Below are 17,345 nucleotides of genomic sequence, written 5' to 3' on the forward strand. Positions count from 1 at the left end.
AGCCCTCGCGCGCGTTAGCTAGTCGTGACGTTATTATTTAGGATGGCGTCCATGGAAGTTGACGCCTCGTCGAGTGCGGGATCATCAAAAGGAGAGAAGAAGCGGTTCGAAGTGAAGAAGGTGTCTTGTTAGATAACGCCGTCGAGAGTAGATGTTGATTGTTGTCTTGTGTGTCGTCTAGTGGAACGCGGTCGCTCTGTGGGCATGGGGTGTGTGCTGTTCACGCTGCTTTCTGGTCCCAGTCTTACACATTTATGTTCTCTTTTATTCTGATGTTTTCAGATATAGTTGTAGATAATTGCGCCATCTGTCGTAATCACATCATGGAGTTGTGTAAGACGCATCACTGATTCAGTGCACGCATGCCTTGCAACTGCGGCCATTCTTGTTGGTGTAGGCATAGAGTGTCAAGCTAACCAGGCGTCTGCTACTAGTGAAGAGTGTACAGTCGCGTGGGGAGTATGCAACGTACGTCATTTTTATCACAGAACAGCTATTGACGTCATTTAGTGCCTACATGTGCACTGTACTAACAATTTCTCTGTAGCATGCATTTCATTTCCACTGTATTTCACGCTGGTTGAAGACACGTCAGGTTTGTCCACTTGATAACAGAGAGTGGGAGTTTCAGAAGTGAGTATTACAACAACTAGAGAATATTTAATTATTATACAATATTTATTAAAATAATTAATTAATTTTAATATACAGTATGTATTACAACATCAAAAAGTGACAACAATTTCCTCGTTTCTGTGTAGGTATGGTAGGTGAGGTCTCGAAGATGATTGGTAGAGATCAGACTGAACATTTGGACTTTCCTGCTTTCTGCCAGAATGGATGCTGTAGAAAGTTGTGTACTGGTTTCTGTGTTAGGGACTTAGTTGTGTTGTCAAATTCTAAACAGTAAATGTGGTCGTCAAGACCATGGTCACGTATGATATCATACACACTCTCATAGTTGGCAGCGACTCCTGCAGGAGCATGGCAGTCGTCTGATAATGTCAGTCGTCCTCCACTGCAAACAATGCACTGCACACAAACAATTGTTGCATGTAACACTATGCTTTGGTCACGTGACTATTATTATGTTGTCTTACCTTGAGAATATCTGTATTTGGTGATGGTTGTCCTGTACCCGTGCTTGCCATGTAATGAGTATTTATCTCAAATAGAGCGCCATAGTCAATACAATACTTGATATTTTTCTGTATTGCTTCCCAGACTGCCCTGTCTGGTTTGTAGTCACTTTGGTAGACTTGAATTCGATCAAAATGTCCAACAACATGAGGTTGTATTTGTGTCAGCAATGCAAACTGGTCAGAGTAGTAAACATTGCACATAGCGTGGAGAGAGGAGTAGCGAGCCTCACAGCGTTGAAACCATTCCTCATCAAAATCGAATGCCATTCCTTCGACATGATGTACAGAACCAACAACATAATCGAGACTATGCACTTCTTGTAGTCTTAGGATTTCTTGAACACATGATGGTCGGATATACTCTGTCTCCATTCCAACCAGTATGTGGATACGACTACTATACAACCGTTGTAGACGTTTTGCTTCACTAACGTAGTCTGTAAATTGCTGATCAAGATCAGCTGGTGTCATATGAAGCTACAAATTAAGATGCCAATATACTTGTAGCTACACCTAGTGGTGTGTGTGTGTGTGGTGTGTGTGTGTGTGTGTGTGTGTGTGTGTGTGTGTGTGTGTGTGTGTGTGTGTGTGTGTGTGTGTGTGTGTGTGTGTGTGTGTGTGTGTGGTGTGTGTGTGGTGTGTGTGTGTGTGTGTGTGTGTGTGTGTGTGTGTGTGTGGTGTGTGTGTGTGTGTGTGTGTGTGTGTGTGTGTGTGTGGTGTGTGTGTGTGTGTGTGTGTGGTGTGTGTGTGTGGTGTGTGTGTGTGTGTGTGTGTGTGTGTGTGTGTGTGTGTGTGTGTGTGTGTGTGTGGTGTGTGTGTGTGTGTGTGTGTGTGTGTGGTGTGTGTGTGTGGTGTGTGTGGTGTGTGTGTGTGTGTGTGTGTGTGTGTGCGTGTGTGTGTGTGTGTGTGTGTGTGTGTGTCCACTAGCCTGACCTCTTCCTCTTCTGGATAGAGATCACATGGTTCTTTTCTCGGCATATGCTCTGATAATCCCACATGTGTGTATCCCACTTCTATGGCCTGTTGCACAACCTCTTCTAGTGTGCCTGTAGCGTGCTTGCAAAACTGGCCGCTATGTGTGTGATACGAGAAAGGCATAACCACGGACTATTTCGATCACGTGATTTTAAGTAGGTGGCTGCAAGGTATCTGATCATGCGCAGTTGTACGGAGTGGCGCATCGTCGAGGATGGGTAGAGTCATAGCTACTACGATTGTGCTACATCGAGTGCAGTTTGCACGCGACTTACTAGCCAATCAGCCTTCGCTCTGCATCCGGTCGCCATTATGGACAGTCAGAGTGGCATTGTTGCAAGTAAAACGGCGACTTGCGAAGGCAATCGGACTGCAAGGTCTCTGAGATTCACTCTCGAACTGACGACATCTACAGATGGAGACTTTCCTGAGTTCTCCTACACTCAATTAGTACAGAAGGTGAGCAGAAAACGAGCCGCATTTGGTCACCCAAAGTCGGAGTTTGTATAGAGTGGGTGGATTTCACATACTATCAACGTCTAATTTCTATGCATTCTGTAGCTACGATGTGATATTTTCTATAGACGGAAGAGCCCCATAACACTGCCGCAACAACAGTAGCCACTGCGTTCAACGACGAGGACCCGAACGTCGAGCTGCAGGAGGTGGAGAAAATAGCGCGCGACCTTGAAAACAAATATGTAAGAAATACGTCTTTATATTGCAAAGAGAGAGAATGTGAGAAGAGTCCCCGTTTTGGGTGCAGGGCCGACGTAGAATGGCGGGCAAACGAGCCGTTCACGAAGAAGACTACGTGGATGTGGCATGTGGCTATGATGAAACAGATCCGTTTGTTGATAATTCTGAAGCGGTAGGTGGCGCCCCTTTTCGGGTAATTACAATTGTATAAATTCGATGTTTGGTGGACAGCACGACGATTTTCTTCCTCACGATTTTGAACCACAGTACGGCGGCTTCTACGTGAACAGCGGAGAGCTGCTGTTCAAAGAGGCAAGTGAATGTACAGAGACGGATAGTCTTCATTCAGATGGAGATTTTAAAACGAGTAAAACCAACAACAGCAAATTGTTCAAACTGAAGCCTCCAAAGACAAGAAAGACGAAAGATGGAAAATTCGAACCAAGAAAACGGAAAGTACAGAAAGATGATAAAAGTGGCAATATCAAACAGAGCATCGCAAAACACTCTAAAGCTAATGAAAAGAGCAAAGAGAAGAAGAGCCAGGAGACCCTAGCGAATGTTGCCGTGAGCCCAGTGACTGAAACGAGTAGTCACACAAGTCACGTGACAGACTTGGGAGAATCTGAATCAAAAGTCAAGCCCGTTCCACAGCTGCCTGCTGATCTGCCTGCAGATTTGAAGAACATGATTCTGTTGTGGAAGGCAGCCGTTGAGAATGAGAACGCAACGACAAAGCCAGCAAAGACATTGCAGACTGTACACAACCAGAAGCTATTGGAGTATGAGATTTGTTGATTGAAATGGTTTTGTGAGAGTGCATGTGTGATGTGTGTAGCGTGGGTCGACGAATCATGGTGTTGAAACCAAAGAAATACCACATAATTGTATACGAATACCTAGCATCATTTCTTCCAGCAACGAAGGAGACCTTGCAGCGGAGACTAAAAGCAATGCTTAAGAATGAGCATGTGAGACATGATTAAGTTTATTGATTTAATTAAGGGAGAGTAAGTTGATACATTTTAAATCAGGATGAACTAATGAAAGAACCGTTGGACAAGCTGAGGAAAGCAGTCAATGATGAAATGAGTGAGCAAATTAACCAGTACACGGTAAAGAGAACATCAATGTAAGATAGAATTCAAGATTTTCTTGTCATGTATTAAACCTGTATGTGTGGCAGGTCATCTGATGGTGTTCTGATCATTGATGATGATAATTCAGAAGAAGAAAGTGGATCTGACAAGGCATGTTGTGTGGTATCATTAACAAATTTTGTTGTGTGTGTGTGTGTGTGTGTGTGTGTGTGTGTGTGTGTGTGTGTGTGTGTGTGTGTGTGTGTGTGTGTGTGTGTGTGTGTGTGTGTGTGTGTGTGAATAGTAGTAAATGGTGAAAACCTTGTCCAATGGTACTTTCATTAGTTCATCCTGTAGTTGGCAATATTTATAAAATTTAATTAATCACTATAGTTATGGAAAAATTGTGATTCGTTATAATTATTAAATTATTCCTCATTCATCTTGAATTTTGTGATTATATTATTGGATGTGCCTTGCCGAGACCCTTATGTGTACAGTACTGTACTGTGTTGAGATGTGTGTTTGGTACGATCACTCGAAATGACGTTGATTTTGAACCAATCACAGACATGATGGTTAGGCATGTCACAATGCATGTTTAAGTGTAATAGCTGTATGGCTCTTCGGGTTATGGCTTTCCAGGTTGCTGCTCTCTAGGCTACGTGCCATTCCCACGGGACAGATAAGAGAATGTGCAAACACTTTCATGTTTGATCTTTTAGAGATGACTTGATGATTGTGGTAAAAAATGCAACTAAATGTGAGAACACGTCGCTTTTACAAAGAAATTTATGTTAGCGCTGAATCTATACGTGCATGACATAATGATGTTCTTCAAGATGTTCAAATGTGCATCCACGTTCGACTGTGAATGAAATACTAGCAGCAGCTTGATTTGAAGCAGCCAAATTTGCACAGGAAATATCTTTGTTAGAGTATGTCCAGTGTGAGCAATCACACTAATTGTTTAACACAAAGTGGTTTGCGTTTTCAGGCAGTTGCTGAGGTGTACGAATGATTAATCAGTTTGTGTTTAATGTAAACTGAGTTTCTTCTACGCAAAACCTTTTGACAAATCACTGTTGATGTCTGTTCTCACTGAAGCTTGCCCCAACAATGTTTTCCATTGTAACTAGTTACGCTATACATGAGACATTTTCATTCTACGCATATCTAGAGGTACAGCAGGTCTTTTTCTGATCTGAACAGCTACCTGTGTGGTCAGTTGGGAACAATATCATGGACTGTACTATGTGAGCATTACGGAATTGTTGTGTGACATCAAGACGAAAAGAATCGCAGCTGTGGCCCAGCTGTGGCCGTTTGAAAGACAGTTACCTCAGATGAGTGCTAAATATGCAAGGTTGTGGTTATGGGCATGAAATTGCACATTTTGATAATCTGAACAAACTTGCTAATCTGAACATTTAGGCTCATGTAGAGTACTATTTGGATTAGTGGGGGTCTGCTGTATCTAGATAACAGTGTAGCAATGTTGGGTGTAGCTGAGGTGATTGGTTTGAGGCTCACAAGGTTTCCACAAGTGCTAAAGAATTATACTGATGGCAGAGAGATTAGTGTTTGGCATAGGCATAGGAAGCAGGGGGCCGGAGGGGCATGTGCCCCTCCATTAACATGCCCCTCCATTACTTTGGCTAAGTGTGATTTTGGCCAAGATGTATTCAACTTTGGCCATGTGCCTGTCGAGTGACCTGCTAGTATTTAGGAATGAGAGACGAAGAAGCTGATAACATTGACGTGACATACTAAGCTAAGAGTTTACACTATAGTGTTAATGTTGGTTTGCTGTATTTTGCTGTGTAGCATGTATATAAGAGATAATTAATAACACGTTTAGCTTTGTTTGGTTGCATGTAATCTGTTTTGGAAGATAAGCTGTTTGTTTTGCTTTAGAATTACTTTACTTACAATAAACAGTGTACTTTAAAATTTAATAATCATAGTAGGTGCTACCTAACAAATTGATGATTCAGTTGAAGATAAAAGACATGTCAAACATAGATGGAGATCTAGAACATGTTTTGGTTATGGCATATTTGTAATTACATGGTAGTCTGGTTTGCAGTGACAAGCCGACGAAGGACTGAGTTTTTGCCATTGTTGGCAGTTGTTTTAAATGTGGATGGGTTAGTTGTGACTTTTGTAGACAGTTATCTAATGACTACAGTTATCAGGGCAAGGGTGGAGCAGGAAGAAGTGTTAATGTGTGCTGGTTCCAAATGTGGGTGATTGTATTGTTTGTTGGATAGCATAGAGGACATTGAGTATTATTGTAAATGTTGAGTTTAGAATAAAACTTAGAAACAAAGTGCATCTTGTCTGCCACATTGTGTAAGAAGCAAAATATGACAATTTACATTTCACGTAGCTTCTAAGTAATGTGGTGTGACATTGTATGTTATTGTGTTTATTGAAATGTGTGTAGGTCAAGAGTGTAGGACCGTTGAAGAAGTTTATCTGGACTGAAACAGTGAGGTGAGCAATTTCTTAGACTTAGTACATGCATGTAAACTAATTTAAGTACATTCGGATGTCAGTTATCCAAGCGTGTCAGGTAACCGAATGTGTTGTAAACCGTTATGTGCATGCACAAAAAGGTGTAATGTCAAGTTAGTAACATTATGTGGTAAACCTTATAAAGTGCAGTCAAGTTTGGGTATACACCAATACCTCAGTTATCCGGCCCTCGAAGTCTCAGGCACCTCGATCTACCAGGCAGTCCCAGCGATCACGTGCGAAGACGTTTTTACATGAACGAGCATGCGCGATTTGGCATCCATGGAAATGGCGACTAGTAAGCAGAGGCCGTCTGTTCTTACACTTGAGAAAAAGATAGAAATCATAAGAAAAATCGAGAAAGGGAAGTTTCAACGTCGTGTAGCTGAGATTTTTGAATGGCCGAAGTCAACTGTTGGAGACATTTGGAAAGATCAGTTGACATGTTTGATGCAGATGACCCCCACTGTCGCCAAGCTACAGTGTATTGTACACGGATCACAGTTTCGTCTCTTGGATGACGCGCTATCGGTGTGGGTTTTTCTACCTTCTGAGATATGAATATTTCTCAGTTACGGACAGTGCCCGGATAACCGAGGTATTAGTGTACATGTATTTGAGTTAAATGAGTGCTCACCTGCAGCTTTAGAGGCCCAGGGACACCTTTATTAATGTCAGTTATCTGAAATATTCAGAGTTGTATGAAAAGGGTTGGGTCCCAAATTGTTTGAATAACTGACAGACATTTGACTTTAGCTTGGTCTCACTCAGGTTAGATTATTAATTGTTAGTTGACTTTTTATCATAGGAAGATTATATAGTTAATGAAAAGAATATATATGTAGATTGTTACCTGAGTATCTTGTTTCAGGCAATTTGGTTATGATTTTCAGTACCATTTGGGACTGATTACAATTGAGGTGGTTGTTCAAGTAGATTATGAATTAGTAGTCAATAGCTTTCTGGAGGTACAGTATCTGGGGAAAGGAGGTGTGTTACGTAGGTTAGCAGCGTGCATTTTTTGTAGGCAGTGTTAGTATGCTAGACAGCGAGAGTTTCATCCAGCTAGTCGCGTCATTTGGGCTGGTGAGTCTTGGGTCAATAGACACGAGTCACCATTTACCTCTCTACTTGGAAATGTGTGAAGGACCAATGTCACCTGAATGTGAGAAACGCTGGCTGCCTCCTTTACACAACACAAGACAAAAAAGATAGACGTTTGACAAGGCAGGCATTGTTGGCTTTTAATCAATGACTAGGAGTGTGCTACTGTTCAACACATTGATACGTTAAACACTACATGTTTGTCTGCTAGTATTTGTTGACACTGGACAGCTCTGGCAGACTGTAGTCTACAGAATGAATGATTATTTTACTAGGAGGTGGGGTCTTGAGTGAATATTTTTTCAACTGATGTGGCTATTTAGCCTCGAACTTCCAGACCAGAGAGCGCGCGAAGCGTGCAAACTCTAGTCTGGACCAAGTCGATACCAAAATGATTTCGGAAATAGCCCTTCTAAGCCAATCAGCTTCTACAACCCGAATCTCGGTTGTAAATTCTGATTGGCTTAGCAATAATTGGTTATGATAAGTGCAGTAGCACTGATTGCACGCGTGTGAAATCCTCGTGGGCGGCTAAGTGCACGCCAGAACAATGACTAAACTCTGCATGCCAGAACAATGATTAGACTCTGCACGCACACATCTTAGTTTTAGTTTCAGCTTCATTTCTTCGATATTTTCAAACTTGCGGTGACAGGACATGCACAGCAGCGTCGCCAGACCATCACCTTTGACAACTGGTCGAGAGGTAGTCTCGCTAGTCGAGTGGTTAGACTAGATAGCGGTCTGCCGAAGAATCAAAGAGTCCTCGTTTCATGCCGTCTACCAAGATATCGCCGCAAACACTGCAGACGTCTCTTCTTTGTTCGTGAGATTTCATGGCATTTATGAATGATATGTTGATCTAGGTAAAACGATCCTACGCTGTTAGACACCATTTAGCATCGCTATTGATAAATACTTCCGAAATCATTTTAGTATCAACTTGGTCCAGACTAGAGTTCGCGCGCTCTCTGGTCTGGAAATTTGAGGCTAGTGGCTATTGCAAACTTATGTGATGACTCTAAATTTTGATTTCCCTTATATTACGTAAAGACTTGATTGTTTGAATGATCCTTGCATACGACAGGCAGTCTAAAGGCTGCAGTGTGTATTCTCTTCAAAATGATATTGATGTCGTGCCACTTTGTTAGGGGCTTAGCATGTGACGTTGTGAGAGCAAAGGTTCGAGCTCTGAGAGAGATCAATCGCAAGTTGATTGATCCACAATCACAGATGAAGGTAAGACTTGTCTCATTTCTTTTTGTTTTGTTTGCGTATCACGGTATGTAAGGCTTTCTCTATGCAGACTTTCCTAAGAGATGAAGTGAAGACATTGTGGCCTCAAGGATGGATGAATAGCAGGTAGGTATTGGTGCATTAGTATTTGGTAAAACAACCGTGCCCTGGAATGGGTTCTTAGTAATGTACTTCTTAAATAGGTTTCTTTTCAATTGTGAGTAGTTGTATTTGTTTATTGATATTAGTTAACTGCTGTTTCAGAGTGCTGTATTTGGAAACGAAATCTGCGCACGAATCTCTCACTCAGTTAGTGTGCATATCGATTTTGCTGATGGGGTTGTTCTAATGTGTATTTGCATAGGATTCGACCTAAGAAGACTCAACTACAATCTGGTGTGCATTTTGCTTAATTCTTCTGGGTTTGGTTGCATAATTCTACTTGGTTTGGTTTGTCTATGACGTGTATAGGTCTTGTGAAGAAGAATGTGGGCAGTGAAAGTGCATTGAGTCTGTCATCAATATCCAACGTTTTGCCTTCGTCCCAGGCAGTAAAACCTACTCTTTCTGTCGGAGCCATTCCTCTGCAACAGTCAGTCTCTCTATCCGAGATGCCTGCAACAGTACCCCAGATCCTTCCTGTTATATCACCAGTCACTCAGTTTTCTTCCGGTTTGCAGGCTTCCACTGCTGCCGCAGCCACTCATTCTGCTGTTCTCACTCAACATTCCTACTCTCAACCTGCATCGGCTGCTCGTCCCGCTCTTTCGCTGCAGATTAGAAACACTCGTCCGGTGCATTCGCTGCAAACAATTGCTACACCTGCTCAGCTATCGCAGTTGCTGTCGATGGTTAATCAGGGACATTTGCGAGGACAAGTTCAAATCATCCAAGCTCCGGCAGTAACGCATCTTACTTCGCCAACGTCGGGCCTTCGTTTACCTAACACTAAGAATGATAAAACGTAGAGTTTTTTTGATTTGTAGAATGTTTGCAGCACATATAGAGTAAACCTAGATAGAAGTATGACGTATGAGGAACGCATGCACATTTGTTGTACAGATGGAGCACTTTACGTAAGTCATAGAATGCATGAAAATGTCATGTCATTCCGTGCATTGTTTGAAGTGTGATGTGCCGATAAAATAAGAAGGGTGATGTAACTGCAATCACGAGGTTTAAGATTTTTTCCAGGGAACGGATATCCGGGTCTTGCTGCGTGGGTGCGGCGGAGAAATTGCCTCATTTCCTCCGGTAGACGCCGAATCGTTCAGTCTGCGTGTGTGTATGTACGGCGATTGGACTCGTTTGCGATGCTGTCGAACACGCTGAGTATGGCAGTGGACGAGGAGCTATTCGACATGATGCAGTCAACAATTGCCGACGGAAACAGCTCGAGCGGTGCCCCTTTGTTTAGTCAGGCTCGCGACAGGTCATTCTCTTTAAAGGATATCGAAATGCTGAAGCACAGGTAGAGACAATAGGCTAGTGATGTCAGCAAGGCCTCAATGGATTGTGGTCTCTCGGTTTCTGCTTGCAGTATGTAAGGGCCTAGAAACGTGAATCGGGGTGCATGTGCTTGTGTTTGTCGGCGATGTATCTTATAATTTGCGAGATGGGGGTGAGGGCTAGTGTGCGGTCGAATGTTGTGACGTCGCGTTGTGTGTCTCATTAGTTCTACTGTGTCTCACATCACGCCGGTGCAATTGACGACTGTGAGACGAGAGCAGAACAGGCCGAACACAGCGATCATGAGTCGCACACAGCTGAAACAGAGACTTCAGAAAGAGATCACAGAACTGGAAGAGAGGCGAGAACAGTCTCCAGCGGCGGACCTAGAAGGGGGCGTAGGCTCGAGACTAGGGACTCGACCTGTTGTGTTGGGACGAGGCACTACAGTTGTAGGCGTACCAGTTTCTGTATTCCAGGTTTGTTCTTGTAGTCTGATCATGCCTTTGTGTAATGGATCAGCAACATCGTGCTTCAGGTGCAAACTCGACTGCAGAATCCAACTCCATATTACGTCAAACAGCAACAGCAGCGACAAATTAAGAGTTATTTGAACGAGTCTGGTGGAGTACAATTGCCTGAAGGTCCTGGGAAGTTGCCTGACATGAGTGGTCAGTCATCCCCTCAAAGATCACCGAGAGATTTTGATGAGCAGAGCTCCGAAGCAAGTAAATCAGAAGTCGAAAATTTACTAGATGGAATCATTAGGTTTCTTGCATTGTGTATTAATGCATCAAGCTCTTTTGTGATGGGTTGGTGTGTGATAGCATGGAGGATGACATTGGTAGTCAACACTCGAGCAGAATAAATTCAACTGCCACAACACCAGCATCGGCGACAGTCAGTTATTCTATGTTGTATGTCAGTATATTGTAGTAGAGAATTGACTTTATGTTGTTGTTGTTTCTGTTGTCATGGCAGCTGCCAGCTGAAAGTGTTTTTCAAGTTTTTACTCAAGAAATGGTATATGGTACAGTGTATGTGTAGTACTAGCTTGCCAATCTTAACTTTCCTTTCCTGAAATGTTAGACAAGACATGGAGACTCGATGTTGTACTCACCAGACACAGCAATTAAGCAAGAACCAAGTACGGGTGTAGTGATTCTACTGTTTGTGTACTGAGGTGAAAGTTATTTTGATTTTTGAAGCGGACAGCTTAGATGATAGTGAAGTTGTCAAAATAATCAAAGATCGGCAAAAGAAGGACAATCACAATATGAGTGAGCCGTTCATAACTTTAATCAAAGATGGACTTTCTAATAGTTGGTAATAAATGGTGACAGTTGAACGACGGAGGCGGTTTAATATTAATGACAGAATAAAAGAGCTGGGACAAATGCTGCCAAAATCAGAAATGTATGTCATTTCATGATGTTTTGTCCATCATTGTGTTGTGTGATGTCTATTGTTATACAGTGATGTGAAACAAAACAAGGGAAACATTTTGCGGGCAACCGTTTCGTATGTCCGGAAGTTACAGAGGAATCAGAGAGACTCGAGAGAGATTGAAATGAGACAGAAGCAGTTGGAGGAAACAAATCGGAGACTTCAAATTCGAATACAGGTAATAATACCTATAGTTTGTGGCTGTAAAGGATTAAATAACAATTGGTTAGACAATGTGGCTTATGAACTAGGGTAAACATTTTAATGGGCATTGTTCACACCAGTACTCGAATGAGTTGACTGTAGTGATTGTGTAGACTTTTTATATTAGGCGATCACTTAGGGGTCGTTCAAAATTAGTGACAATTTTGCGAGTGTACAAGCGCACGTCTTTGTGAAGCCTTTCTTTCTCTTCCCCACAGGGTACGCAATATTGTTGAAGCATAATTCAATGGCTTGACCATGGTTCTATCTATTAGAGGGTTGAAGTGTGGTCTTCAACGCTTCTGCATTTATACAGCTTTCCTCCATTCCAGTTGACCCACTTGAATGATGTTAGCTTGAGGTTTCCGGTCATTCAAGTGGACAAAGTCATGGTAGATACAGCTGGGCTCTTTATGGACGGCTGATGTTGTTCTAGAACAAAACCGGAATAGGCTGTCGCAGTCATACATGTTTGCAAATCTTGTATGTCCAAGTGACTAGCACGGGAACAATGCATGATGCATTTCCGGCCATGGAGAACAGAGAAATTAGCACACGAGCCATTTACTACCGATCAACATTATATATAAAGCGTATAGAGGCCATTGTAAGCTCGTGAAATTGTTGATAATTTTGAACAACCTCTTACGGAGTTAACATTTAGGTCTCTACGGTAACAGCCTCCGACAGGAATTGGTCATTAGTTCTTTGTTTACCACTTTGTGCAACAGTGTATTCTGATTCCTGTTGCAACTCGATTCACATTCTTTGACTCATTTTGAAGTCAGTCAACTAGTTTTGATCCTCCGTATAGTCACTTGCCATGCAAGCCCTTGTTACAATAAAGGCCAATCCTTTGCCCAGGCAAATTAGAATCGTAGTTGTCAATATGTATCTTGTTGTAGGTAGATTAGATCTGAGGTAGATTAGCAACAGTAGTTCTATTAATAATGAAGCGCTTGGAAATGAGATGTGGTCACAGCATGTGCAATCTTTGGTGTACAAAGTCCGTATCTATTTTGAATTTGTTTATTGGAAATTTCCCGTTTTTCTGGCAGATCGTATTGTCAGTAAGTTTGTCCTTTCCAGCTAATTAGCAGTAAATACCCAGTTTCAAGCAAATACCATATTTTCTGGAAAGAACGCAGCAGGTTTGCAGTTATAGGCTGGAATAAATGCCACCCTTGAATAAATGCCCCATTATTCACGTGGGTAGCCACGTGGTTCGTTGTGTATGCCAAGCATTCAATTGACACATGTTACAAAGGCATGGCTGATGCGACGGCGAAACAGACATGGAGGAAATGGTCTTATGAAGTTGGTTTACTCCATGAAGGCATCTCTACTAAAGCTCCAACTCAGAAGGACACTTTGACAGAAGACACCAAACGAAGTAGTCATAGACAACGAGTAGTTTGACCAGCTATAGGTAATTACAGACGGTGAATACTTTGGTTGAACTTTGCTCAGTGTATCGAAAGATGGTACTGGTGTTTAGTACAAATAGTGACAGTGAACGAATGCCACCCTTAAAAGAACGCCACAGGGTTTCACCTCCTGACAAAATGAACGCCACGGCATTCTTTCCAGGAATTACAGTTACTGAGTAGTTGGTTTATGTGGCTGTGTCCTTATATGGCAAATGACATGTTGACATTCTCACTATAATCATCAGCTTAAAACGTGTCACTGTAAGTGTTGGGAACAGGGTGGATTGCATGTGATAGACAGTCGACTCTCCAGCTGGAAGTCTGATTCTTTTGGTAAGAGCCACACACTCATTTTGCTACTCGGTGCAAGAGACAGGCATACCAGACTTGGTGGAGATTCGACATGCACAGAAGAAACTTTCAGAAATGAAGGCTTGAGATAAGGTATAGACTTGGTAGGCAAAGATTCATCAATCTCTCAGACCGTTCTAAAATAATAGCCTTTTCAGCGAGATGAGCTCCTTTCCAAACTGAGCTGAACCAGCCCATACCAGAAAGCGAAGCCAGCCCCTTTCACGTGGTGTTCAGAAAAAAGTAAGTCAGCTCACGTGTAGGTGTGTCTCTTGCTACGCGTGCTAGCTAGGTACAGTCACATGTACGTTAGAAATGCTTGTGCTACTTGTGGTTGAGCTATGAGCATTGGCATTGCAACAATCTATGCTGAAAAATCGAAGAGATTGACTTTATCACTAAAAAGTATGACGTGGCATGATAAAGTCTGGCTACATGAGACTACAGTCGACTTGGTTATTGTTCACGCAGTGAATGTGAGCCGAGCCAAATCTTGCTGTCACAACAGTTTGAGGTGGGCCATTCCAGCATGCCTCAGCTCAGCTGAGCCCATGTTCACATGTCCTTTCAAAAATGAGCTGTCCTGTGTTAGCCACAGTGTTGGCAGTAAGTGCTTGTGTGAATGGGCTGTAAGATGGCACTTTGTTGGATTATGTTGGAGTGTGCTAGTGAAATTCGGTTAGGAGAAATGATGCACAGACACCAGACAGACAGACAGCCCTCTTTTATGTGTATGTGTTTGTTTGTGTGTTTGTTTGTGTAAATGTGTGGTTAGAGATGCGCAACTAAAAGAGTATTGTTACTGGGATACTTGGCAAATCTAGAGGTTTGGCAATTTTTTATGCATTCTTAATGTAAAAATGTATGTAGAACTCCCTAGCCAAACTTCATGTGCAGGCACGTCTTGTGCTTCATTATCAGAATTTTGCAATACGCCACTGAAGACTTTTTTGCAATAATGGTTACTATAGCCTAGTGGTTAGAGTTCTGGTTCTCTTGACCATGATGGCCTGAGTTCAATCCCGGTTGGCACAATATAATGAAACGAGTCTGTTGGTTCTTTCTCACTGTTTATCTGCCTATGTGAGAGTAGACTTGTTTTCATCAATGGGGAGTTTCTGTGGTTTGGCGTAGGGACAGTTGGCAAATTGCCAACATTATGAAGATCAGTGCTTTTCTGGTGGTCATTGATATCTACTGGGCATGCTGTTCAGAGCTGGCAAATCCCCGTAGCGTATACAATCAATAAATGAATTGTTATGCCAGTTACTAGTGTCATATGGATTACACAGAAACATGTACCTCTCTGGGAATTACTTGCTGGGTTGGTGGGTGCCCAGTTAAGGGTAAACCCCCCATTCGCCCTACTGAGAGGGTGGCGAGGACACATAATAATGTTTATTTCTGAGATTGCTGTTGTTGATAAATATTATATTTATGATTATTATCACTGCAGCAAGAGTAACCACCATATTGCTGTTATCTCCACAAACAAAGGTCAGACATCACTGATCAGGTCAGGGTGACTCCATATTTTCTCAGGTTGAGGTAATTGTGGTGACTCAACAGAATATGGTACGTTTTGCATAAATGAAGCACATGCAAGCAGAAATCTATTTATTGGTTTTTATCACTCGTTTGTATTACTGCTAGTGTACGATTTCTATGATTTTCGAGTGACTGACAAGTACACTGTATCTCTCCATCAAGTTGACACAAATTCTATAGATTGAGTGGTATAGATTAATATCAATTGTGATAATAGACAAGGCTGCATTATTAGTATATTTAATTACCGCAGTTTGATCTACTATATGGTTACCTGATTCACTGATTCATATTCATAGTGTTTGTGTGCACTGTGATTAGTCTATAAGAGATTACTTGTAATTCCCTTTAAGGGCCTTATTGAATTAGGAATCTCATTTTTCAATCTCTGAAACAGCTAGGCTGCAATATTTATTGTCATAGAGTATCACCGCGTTGGTATGTAGGGTAAGTTTTGTTCAGTGTTTGTAAGAGCAAGTATCAGTATCAACCGTTTATGCTACAAAGCTGATTTTTACACCAAACCTCTACATTTGCAACAAAGCAGGTCCATGACTACTTAAATTGCATAGGGTCCCCCCTTGAGAAACCGCCCCACGCGTAAAATTTCTCAATGATGCAAACGCTACACCTTCCAGATTATTCGAACACATGCCCAGACCAGTCTCATGTAGACTGTACATGTTGTTGCCTCCGCAATGCTTCCAGCGATCAAAGATTTCTTGTCGATTCAAGCCCCTCTTCTCTAGGGCCAGTGTTAAATTCTGATTGCATTTTACACCGAATCCAACTTACACTGTTCCTGCACCGAGTGTTGCACAGAGAGTGTGTCGATTTCTACCCTCAATGACCATCATACTGCTCATTTGCTTGTGTACACACCGTTACTTACTGTGCAAAGCTACGCTCAGAATGGAATTTGTCTGAATTCGGGTGTAGTCTGAATACATGACTATCATGTACTTTACCAATGTGGTAACTCTTGTTAAAAGTATATTGATCTAAGGTCAACTATCCCATGCTTTCACTAGACTTCTTTACTTTCCTAGAGACTTTCGAAAAAAGGAATGCAAACAAGTATAAAAATATTTTGAAAAAAGAGAAAGGTATATAGGGTTGCCATACAAAAAAAAGAATAGAAACAAGATCATGTAGGGTACGTGTGCTGTGACGTCATTTATGAATTCACATACAGACTGCCAGACTGAGCAATACCATTCCTACATTGCATTGTTTTCCATACTATGTGTTTTATACCATAGAAAATGGTGCAAAGGATTGCTCAATCTGTATGAGTGAATTCATAAAAGATGTCACAGTACACATGTACCTTACATGGTCTTGTTTCTATTCTTTTTTTGTATGGCGACCCTACATCTTTCTCATTTTTCAAATATTTTTATACTTGTAGAATAAAGAGAAGTCTGTTTTGTTGTGGTGATAACTCACCAATATTGTAATATGTTATAGGAGCTGGAGATGCAAGCAGAAGTTCATGGTTTTCCTACACGGTCCTTGAACCGTGCCACTAAACAACTTGCCGAACTTGGAATAGAAGGCATCGCCTCTCGTCTTGGCACGTCGGTTGGATCGGTACCAATTATACAGACGGATCCCTTAGTGACAATGAGTAACTCGTCAACCGATGCGAGAGCGGCAGCAATGCTGACTGATCTAGTGTTGTCTGATCCACCAGCTGGAATTCCTATTCCTCATCAATTGAAGATGGAGGGTGCAGATGACTTATCGGATCATACTCCTCTTGTTGGTGATCCAACATTGGGTCAGCTTGATTCGACCGACATGCTGACAGAGGACATTCTAGTTCAGTCTCAACATCAACATTTTCAGCAAAATGTGTCTTCAGCACAACATAGTGAAGTGAGCTCGTTGGCAAGCCTTGATGATTTGGGAGTTGTCGTCCACTCTTCTGGACCTTTTTTATGCACAGCACAGTCGTCAGAATTTGACAATGACCCAATTATTTCTTCATTGCTTGGAGGCCAACAGTGAATTTCGTTTTCGCGCGTATGTTTATTAGTGTTGTTTCAAAGTCGCTGTGCTGTATGTTTTTACAGCTGGATTATGTAGGTAGAGCTTAAGGGTGTGTAAGTAGCAATAGTATTGATTACAATAGTCAGTTGTGTGTGTACACGGTCATG

General features: G+C 41.9%; 4 protein-coding genes across 6 annotated transcripts; 3 read left to right on the forward strand and 1 right to left on the reverse strand.

The window, feature by feature from the left end:
• The first annotated feature begins 7 nt into the window (after nt 1-7).
• Nucleotides 8-934, forward strand: LOC134189543 (RING-box protein 1A). Its single transcript, XM_062657846.1, has 6 exons — nt 8-120; nt 182-209; nt 283-333; nt 398-468; nt 548-633; nt 762-934. Exons 1-6 carry the CDS (start codon nt 43-45, stop codon nt 772-774), a joined length of 327 nt encoding a protein of 108 aa, XP_062513830.1. The 5' UTR covers nt 8-42; the 3' UTR covers nt 775-934.
• On the reverse strand, nt 799-2,244 carry LOC134189542 (uncharacterized). The gene is made up of 3 exons (XM_062657845.1): nt 2,076-2,244; nt 1,101-1,619; nt 799-1,032 (listed from the first exon to the last, which is right to left on the reverse strand). The coding sequence occupies exons 1-3, from the start codon at nt 2,238-2,240 to the stop codon at nt 799-801; spliced, it is 918 nt and encodes a 305-aa protein (XP_062513829.1). The 5' UTR covers nt 2,241-2,244.
• An 86-nt stretch (nt 2,245-2,330) lies between these two features.
• On the forward strand, nt 2,331-9,869 carry LOC134190157 (ubinuclein-2-like). 3 transcript variants are annotated; one of them, XM_062658587.1, is made up of 13 exons: nt 2,331-2,576; nt 2,702-2,818; nt 2,884-2,988; nt 3,048-3,598; nt 3,655-3,787; nt 3,851-3,948; nt 4,003-4,066; nt 6,345-6,394; nt 8,671-8,758; nt 8,826-8,881; nt 9,020-9,064; nt 9,120-9,151; nt 9,227-9,869. In XM_062658587.1, the coding sequence occupies exons 1-13, from the start codon at nt 2,430-2,432 to the stop codon at nt 9,721-9,723; spliced, it is 1,983 nt and encodes a 660-aa protein (XP_062514571.1). In that variant the 5' UTR covers nt 2,331-2,429; the 3' UTR covers nt 9,724-9,869. The 3 variants fall into 3 exon arrangements, with proteins under 3 accessions (XP_062514571.1, XP_062514572.1, XP_062514573.1); XM_062658588.1 differs by having other exon boundaries at nt 2,443-2,576; nt 2,679-2,818; XM_062658589.1 differs by having other exon boundaries at nt 2,443-2,576; nt 2,679-2,782; nt 2,847-2,988.
• Nucleotides 9,870-9,984: 115 nt separating this feature from the next.
• On the forward strand, nt 9,985-17,335 carry LOC134189545 (transcription factor EB-like). Its single transcript, XM_062657851.1, has 10 exons — nt 9,985-10,226; nt 10,431-10,683; nt 10,743-10,972; nt 11,032-11,104; nt 11,186-11,227; nt 11,294-11,351; nt 11,413-11,484; nt 11,548-11,620; nt 11,681-11,828; nt 16,654-17,335. The coding sequence occupies exons 1-10, from the start codon at nt 10,069-10,071 to the stop codon at nt 17,194-17,196; spliced, it is 1,650 nt and encodes a 549-aa protein (XP_062513835.1). The 5' UTR covers nt 9,985-10,068; the 3' UTR covers nt 17,197-17,335.
• The last annotated feature ends 10 nt before the right edge of the window (nt 17,336-17,345 follow it).

This window comes from Corticium candelabrum, chromosome 14 (genome assembly GCF_963422355.1).
Source record: "Corticium candelabrum chromosome 14, ooCorCand1.1, whole genome shotgun sequence".
NCBI lineage: Eukaryota > Metazoa > Porifera > Homoscleromorpha > Homosclerophorida > Plakinidae > Corticium > Corticium candelabrum.